The sequence below is a fragment of the Entamoeba dispar genome, genomic scaffold (assembly GCF_000209125.1).
Source record: "Entamoeba dispar SAW760 scf_1105229463809 genomic scaffold, whole genome shotgun sequence".
Lineage (NCBI taxonomy): Eukaryota > Evosea > Mastigamoebida > Endamoebidae > Entamoeba > Entamoeba dispar.
This window is the reverse complement of record NW_001855878.1, coordinates 37,573-45,767: the sequence shown is the minus strand read 5'-3', so window position 1 is coordinate 45,767 and position 8,195 is coordinate 37,573. Positions and strand designations below refer to the sequence as shown.

The 8,195-nt window shown below is 24.2% G+C and overlaps 2 protein-coding genes across 2 annotated transcripts, besides 14 other annotated features; both read right to left on the bottom strand.

The window, feature by feature from the left end:
- EDI_331040 (uncharacterized protein) lies at positions 1–3,544 on the bottom strand (the record flags this gene model as incomplete). The annotated part of the gene is made up of 1 exon (XM_001741627.1): positions 1–3,544. A coding segment is annotated over one exon (3,544 nt), but the record flags the coding sequence as incomplete, so codon positions are not given.
- Positions 3,545–3,547: 3 nt separating this feature from the next.
- Positions 3,548–3,741: a sequence feature (AT_rich).
- A 281-nt stretch (positions 3,742–4,022) lies between these two features.
- Positions 4,023–4,051: a sequence feature (AT_rich).
- A 167-nt stretch (positions 4,052–4,218) lies between these two features.
- Positions 4,219–4,260: a sequence feature (AT_rich).
- Positions 4,261–4,332: 72 nt separating this feature from the next.
- Positions 4,333–4,366: a sequence feature (AT_rich).
- Positions 4,367–4,512: 146 nt separating this feature from the next.
- Positions 4,513–4,558: a sequence feature (AT_rich).
- Positions 4,559–4,573: 15 nt separating this feature from the next.
- Positions 4,574–6,175, bottom strand: EDI_331030 (T-complex protein 1 subunit beta, putative; the record flags this gene model as incomplete). The annotated part of the gene is made up of 1 exon (XM_001741626.1): positions 4,574–6,175. The coding sequence occupies one exon, from the start codon at positions 6,173–6,175 to the stop codon at positions 4,574–4,576; it is 1,602 nt and encodes a 533-aa protein (XP_001741678.1).
- A 27-nt stretch (positions 6,176–6,202) lies between these two features.
- Positions 6,203–6,380: a microsatellite.
- A 383-nt stretch (positions 6,381–6,763) lies between these two features.
- Positions 6,764–6,814: a sequence feature (AT_rich).
- A 171-nt stretch (positions 6,815–6,985) lies between these two features.
- Positions 6,986–7,026: a sequence feature (AT_rich).
- Positions 7,027–7,213: 187 nt separating this feature from the next.
- Positions 7,214–7,350: a sequence feature (AT_rich).
- A 156-nt stretch (positions 7,351–7,506) lies between these two features.
- Positions 7,507–7,534: a sequence feature (AT_rich).
- Positions 7,535–7,643: 109 nt separating this feature from the next.
- Positions 7,644–7,707: a sequence feature (AT_rich).
- Positions 7,708–7,891: 184 nt separating this feature from the next.
- Positions 7,892–7,912: a sequence feature (AT_rich).
- Positions 7,913–8,029: 117 nt separating this feature from the next.
- Positions 8,030–8,119: a repeat region.
- A 9-nt stretch (positions 8,120–8,128) lies between these two features.
- Positions 8,129–8,171: a sequence feature (AT_rich).
- The last annotated feature ends 24 nt before the right edge of the window (positions 8,172–8,195 follow it).

The window sequence follows — 8,195 nt, the reverse complement described above, 5'->3', positions numbered from 1 at the left end:
TTGATGTTATTGATGAACATCTGTTGAAACACCAATCTCCTATTGATGTAATTGATGTTGGTATATTAATTGATTGTAATGATGAACATCCATTAAAACATTGATCTCCTATTGTTTTAATTGATGTTGGTATATTAATTGATTGTAATGATGAACATTTGTTGAAACACCAATCTCCTATTGATGTAATTGATGTTGGTATATTAATTGTTGTTATTGATGAACATCCTTCAAAACATTTATCTCCTATTTTAATAACATTTGTTGGTATATTAATTGTTGTTATTGATGAACATCCATAAAAACATTCTTTTCCTATGTATTTAATTGATGTTGGTATATTAATTGTTGTTAATGTTGAACATCCTGAAAAACATTCTTTTCCTATGTATTTAATTGATGTTGGTATATTAATTGTTGTTATTGATGAACATCCTGAAAAACATTTATCTCCTATTTTAATAACATTTGTTGGTATATTAATTGTTGTTATTGATGAACATCCATAAAAACATTCATTTCCTATGTATTTAATTGATGTTGGTATATTAATTGTTGTTAATGTTGAACATCCATAAAAACATTTTTTTCCTATTGATGTAATTGATGTTGGTATATTAATTGTTTGTAATGATGAACATCCATAAAAACATTCTTTTCCTATGTATTTAATTGATGTTGGTATATTAATTGTTGTTATTGATGAACATTTGTTGAAACACCAATCTCCTATTGATGTAATTGATGTTGGTATATTAATTGTTGTTATTGATGAACATCCTTCAAAACATTTATCTCCTATTTTAATAACATTTGTTGGTATATTAATTGATTGTAATGATGAACATCCATAAAAACATTCATTTCCTATTTTAATAACATTTGTTGGTATATTAATTGTTGTTAATGATCCACAACAACTAAAACATCTATATCCTATTTTACTTATTGTTGATGGAATATTAAATTTATTAATATCTTTCTTCTCTATATTCTTTCCATTGATTATTTTTAAATTTCTCGGTATTTTAATACTGATTAATACTGGTTCATTCATAAATATTCTTTCTTCACTAAAATAGTGTATCTTTGCTATATCAATTCTTGTTATTGATGAGCATTTATAAAAACATTTTTTTCCTATTGATGTAATTGATGTTGGTATATTAATTGTTTGTAATGATGAACATCCTTTAAAACAATAATTTCCTATGTATTTAACTGTTGTTGGTATATTAATTGTTTTTAATGATTTGTATTTACATAAATGTTCTTTTCTTAATTCTCTGATTGTTGTTAGTACAGTGATTGATGTTAATGAATAACATCCATAAAAACATTCTTTTCCTATGTATTTAATTGATGTTGGTATATTAATTGTTGTTATTGATGAACATCTGTTGAAACACCAATCTCCTATTGATGTAATTGATGTTGGTATATTAATTGTTTGTAATGATAAACAAGATTTAAAAGTTCTATGTCCTAATTCACTAATACTTGTTGGTATATTAATTGACTCTAATCTTGAACATTCATAAAAACAATAATTTCCTATTTTACTAACACTTGTTGGTATATTAATTGTTGTTAGTGATGAACACTTTTCAAAACAATGACTATCAAATTCCCTAACTGATGTTGGTATATTGATTGACTTCAACATTGAACATCCTTCGAAACAATAATATCCTAATTTAGTAATTGATGTTGGAATATTAAATTCATTAATATCTTTCTTTTTAATTCTTTTTCCATTGATTATTTGTAGATTTTCTGGTATTTCAATACTGATTAATAATGGTTCATTCATAAATATTCTTTCTTCACTGATGAATTTTATTTTACCTAAATTAATAAGTCTTAATGATGAACATCCTTTAAATATTTTATATCTTATTTCACTAATTGATGATGGTACAGTAATTGATTGTAATGAATAACACCTACTAAAACACCCATCCCCTATTTTACTAACAGATGTTGGTATATTAAGTGATGTTAGTGATGTACATTCACTAAAACATTCATTCCCTATTTCTTTAACTGTTGTTGGTATATCAATTCTTGTTAACGATTCATATCCTTCAAAACATCTATTACCTAATTTACTAATTGATGATGGAATATTAAATTCATTAATGTTTCTTCTTTCTATAATTCTTCCATTAACTCTTTCTAAATTATCTGGTATTTCAATACTAACTAATACTGGTTCATTTATATGTATTCTTTCTTCACTAACAAATTGTATATTTTCTATACTCATATCACTCAATGAAAAACATCCTTCAAAACATTCTTTTCCTATTTCTTTAACTGTTGTTGGTATATTGATCTTACTTAACGAATTACATCCTTCGAAACAGTTATTTCCTATTCTACTAATTGTTATTGGTATACTAATACTTCTTATTCCACATTCATAAAAACATTCATTTCCTATTTCACTAATTCTTGTTGGTAAATTAATTTCTTTTATATCGTAACAACATTTAAAACATTCATCTCCAATTGATGTAACTTCCAGCGGTATTGTAGTTCCATATTTCTCTCTACTTCCCTTTGTATATACCACATTTTTACATATATTTCCTTGTTCTTTCTCCTTTAGACATCTTGAATATTCTACTTGATACCATATTACATATTTATTTATTCTTCCATCATTAAATATTTCATCACCTCTATTATAAATATGAAATGTTTCAATATTAGGAAGTAATTTTCTTGAATAATAGTTTAATGGAAATGGATTAAAATGAAATTGTTCCATATTTCCTTGAAATCTTTTAATACCTATTTCTAAATTAATAAAATCATTAATATCATTAAAGTACTTTGATGTTATCATTATTTCGTTTTGTTCTAATTTCATTTTATTACTCTTAATATTCTTAACATTCATTGGTGGTATGCTTCTAACCCATTCTAAAAACTTTTTTATTTCTGCTTCTGATCTAGTATTATCTTCTCCTTCTTCTGGTTGTGAATCAACAAAATACATTGGAAATTCAATAGACTCTCCATTTCCTGTTGTTTCTATAACAAGCTTCATTATTTCTTTTTGATACTCTTCTCTTTTCTTACTTATTTTCTTTTCTATTACCTTTTCAGGAATATAATAATAACAGTTTGTTAATATAATGCATAAATGTTGCCAAAATTCTGGTTTTGAAATTCTATTGTAAATCCTTTTAATCATCTCCTTACTACCCTTTGGAAATCTGTCTTGGTTATAATTAAATACAATTATTATTCCATGTAGTTCTCTTTCTTTTTTAATCGAATCAATCATTTGGTTTATCCATTTTTTATTCATTTCTTCTGATTCTTGAACTCCCGGCGTATCAATAACAAATACATTATTTCTATCTAAATCACCATAACTTCCTTTAACTCCTTTATTTTCTGGGCATACTTTATCACTTACAATAAATGCATTTTTCTTTAATATAAAATTACCTAATGAACTTTTTCCATCTCTGCTATTTCCTATAATAACCAATTTAGTTATCTTTACCTCTTCTTTATTTATACTCATTCCTTTTATACTAATTATTATTTTTAAGTTTCAATGATTTATTTAAAAACTAAATATTAATTAAATGTTTATTTAATTTCTCATTTTTTTTCAAATAAACTAAATAATAAAATTATTTAAAATTATTTCTTATAATTTAAAACTATAATTTTTCTAAATCTTCTAAATTTTTAATTTTTATATAAATTGAAATTTATCAAATCTAATTCCATGAAATACTACTTTTTCTCATTAAATAAAAATCACCCTATTAGTTCTGTAGTATACATTCATTTATTTCTTATTTCTTTTAAATTCATATATGAATGGTGTTATTAAAACATTGTATAAATTCATTTCTTTAGTTCTCTATCTTCCTTTTACATCAAATAATCATTTCAAATAAAAATTTTGAATACATTAGTTCAAGACATAATAAATATATTTGAAATGTTCATTATTATTGTTGTGTTATGAAATACCAATAACATCTATTCTCTTATTTATTTTGTTTTATATTATTTTTATCAACTCATGTGATACGTACTCTTTATTTCATTCTACAACTATTCTTGACTTCGACCAATTAAATTAAATACATCTGTATCATGACTTCAATCGCCTTTCTTATTATTAATGACAAAACCCTCTTCTACTACTATTTTCAAACATTACAATATCTCCTTTACTTCTCCTTATTTTATTATTTTAAATTTAATTTCTTGAAATATTATTTTCAAAAGTCACATTATTTAAATTTGATTTACTTGTTTGATACAAATTATCACTTTATTACTCTACCCTCTGACTATTTATATTTTTATTAAATATTATTGAATAAAACCAACAAACAAATTGTACAATCAAAGACATAAAAACACAAAATCTTTATTAATGATGATAGTAAATTTAAAAGAACGATATGAATAATACATATTTTATTTATTAAAGATGAGAAAAATAAAAAAGGTAAGATTCTTAATTGATACTTTTATTTAAAAACAAAATAAAATAAATTTAATATAATAAATAAATCAAAAATGTTTAAACTTATCTTTGTTCTCTTTTTCTAGGAGCAGCTTGAATGATATGGTCAACACGAATAATCATTTCAGCAGCTTCAGTAGCAGCAGTTAAAATGTGTTTTTTCACTCTAAAAGGTTCTATAATACCGATTTGTTTCATATCAGCAATAGTGCCATGTTCCATATCTAGACCAGCATTTTGAATTGAGTTATTTGCATGAGCAGCACGTAATTGAGCGACAAGATCAGCAGAGTCATAACCAGCATTGTCAGCAATGATCATTGGTAGTTGTCTTAACGCACGAGCAAAAGCCTCAACTGCTAAAGCCTTTTTACCTTCAGTTTTTTTAGCAGCTTCTTCAACTGCTAAACTTAATTCCATTTCAACACAACCACCTCCACAAATCATTTTAGTATCTTTACGAATGATGTGTAAGACACACAACGCGTCATGAAGACTTCTTTCCATCTCTCCTAATAATTGTTTAGATGGACCTCGTAATACAACAGTACAAGCCCCACCATGAGGGAATCCGCTAAATCTAATTAACGTCTCTTCACCAATCATAATTTCTTCAATACTTTTGCATGTACCTAATTTAGCTTCATCAGGATGATCAAAAGTAGACAAAATCTCTGCACCTGATAATGCAGCAATTCTTTCAACTCCATCAAAATCAGCGTGGTCAATTGAAACAATACCATTGGCATTAAAGAATTGTTCTGGGATTGGATATATTAATTGTCTTGAAACAAAACAAGTAACACCATGTGCTTTAATTTGTTCACATTTCTTTAACATACGAGTTCGCTCAGCTTCTTCAATTTCAGCTACTTTTGAAACACTATCAACTTTAACTTTACCACTCCAAATTTTAATTCGATCATTGTCCATAGCAGTGTTGGCAACCATAATTTTTGGATTTTCTACTTTATGTTTTTGTGCTGTTCCAAATTTCTTTTCTAATAAGAATCCATCTTCTAAATATGATTCTCTCATTTCTCCTCCAATCTTTTGAAGAATAACAACATTATCAATATCAGCATCTCCAATCTTTTCAATAGCATCAACAGCAATTTGTGCAAATTTTTCTTTTTCTGCTGAAAGAATTTTTGATGATAAAGTAGTGCGTGCAATGTCCATCAATCTTTTTTTATATGCTTCGTGATCACTTGAAACATCAAATTGCATAGTTTCTAATTTTTCTTGTGCAGCTTTTAAAGCAATTCTCCATCCCTCAATTATAACTTGTGGGTGAATTTTTTCTGCCATTAATTTCTCTGCTTCTCTCATTAACTCTCCAGCTAATACTGTTACTGATGTTGTTCCATCTCCAACTTCTTCATCCGTTGTTTTACTCATTTCAACAAGAACTTTAGCAGCAGGGTTTTCTAATCTAACTGATTTGAGAATAGTTGCTCCATCATTGGTAACAGTGATATTATCAGCTTGTGATGATCCAATCAATATTTTATCCATTCCCATTGGTCCTAATGTTGTTTTAACTAAATCTGCAATAGCAATAGCACCTACTGTTGCAGTCATTCTTGCTGTATCACCAACAACGTGTTGAGTATCACTCTTAAGTACTCGAACTGGTGTAGAATCAAATTGTGTTCCTTGCATTTGTCTTGTTGTTTTTTAAATAATCAGTTCTATTTCTTTTTAAAACTTTTTTATTATATTTTTGTTATTCTTTATTATTCCTTTTACTATTTCGTTTTTTTTTTTAGTTGAACGCTTATTCAACTCTAATTATTTTCTTTTTTAAAATTCTATTTTTTAGGTTTTTGTTATTATTTCTTCTAATTTATTATTATATTTTTGTTTTATAAAACATTTAATATCCAATTTTATTCTTTATTGTTTTTCAAAAACCAACTGAATAGAGCTTTCTTTTATTTAATTACAGAACCTTCCTAAAATCAGCTCTATTTAATAAACAAGTCTTTGAAACGAATAATAAATACAATGTATAGTATTATTTGTTTTGTTTGTTTTTAATTTTCTCAATCTTTTAAGATTTATTTCTTAATTTCTTCTACCTCATGTTCCTGTTAATTATTTTTCTGACAATATACCTCTCTTCATATCATTTGTTTAAAACACTTAAAAAATTAAAACACAGTTAAGAGTTATTGTGTAATTAAATGAAAATAAATTCACTTAAAAAAATATTTAAGAAAAGAAATTGAACAACTTCATTCTGATTTGTTATAAAATATTACTGATTTTATTATTTGATTTAAACTTAAAAATATTAATGAGTATGTTTTACAATAATGTAATATATTATAACGTTCATGACTATTTAATAATCATATCATAATAAACTAAATGTATTACTATAATAGTTTATTATGAATACATGTTGTCTTATAACTAACATTTAAACTAAACAATTCTAGCATTTAACCAATTACTTTATAGTTTTAGATTAAATTAATATAATATCAAATGATTTAAAAAAATATTATCAATCATTATAGTTTTATCCTATAATTTATGGTTACTTATAAATTAGTGTTGATTATAAAATATAATAGAGTAAATCATATTTATATCTTCTTAATGAACTATTCATTGATAATAATTATAATACTTTCAATACTAATTTAACATGAGATAAAATCAGATTAATTGTATTAAAACAATTCAATAGAGTATTAATTTTAATTAATTTAAATAATCTATCAAGAAGTTTTTTTCATATTTTTATTAAATTTGTTTTAATATATATATATAAATAGTTGACAAAATATAAATATTATTAAAATTCTCTTCTTTTTTTTAAAAAAAAACAAGATTATGAAAGAATGAATGATGTAATGTTAATTGTTTTTTCTCTTTAAATTTGTTGATTCTAAAAATATGGTATATCATTAATAATGATTATTACTATAATTCTAAAAAGTTGATACACTACTCATATACATTTTTATCAATACTGATTCAACAAAATATTAAATCTATTAAAAATTTAAACATGTGGATATATTAAAAATTAAATAACTGTATTGACTCTCTATTGCAAATTAAAAACAAACGAACAATTGGCTGTAGTACTTTCATATATTTATAAATCTCTACTAACTTTTATTTTTATAAAATATATAACGTGATTATTTTTTAAATAATATACTATATAACTTATTAAACTCTTATACTCTTTTGTTTAATTGATTTATCTCTTGAATTTGTTAGATTAAATAAAAGAGTTTCTTCTGAAATCAAACTAATATATTAGAATAAATCTATGAATAGATTAAATAAATAATAACATATCAATTCATTTAATGAGTAAAGATAAAACAAAGTTATAAAATGGTAGATAAAGATAACAAATAAATTAAAAATTATAAAGACAGAATTGTTAAGAATAAGAATATTAACAGATAATGGTTAATCAAAACAAATTCTATTAAGAACTTCGAATTAGAGGTTGTGAGAAATAACTTTTCCTCACAAAAATTCAATTTAAGACATATCAACAAATCGTTCATCTTTTTATTGAGAAGTAATTATTTCAATTTATTCAATATTCTAATTCTATCATAAAATTCTTTTCTATATGTTCTCAATAAAACAATTATAAACAAAAAAAAAATTATTTGTTATTATTCAGAGAAAGTTGATTTTTACAAAA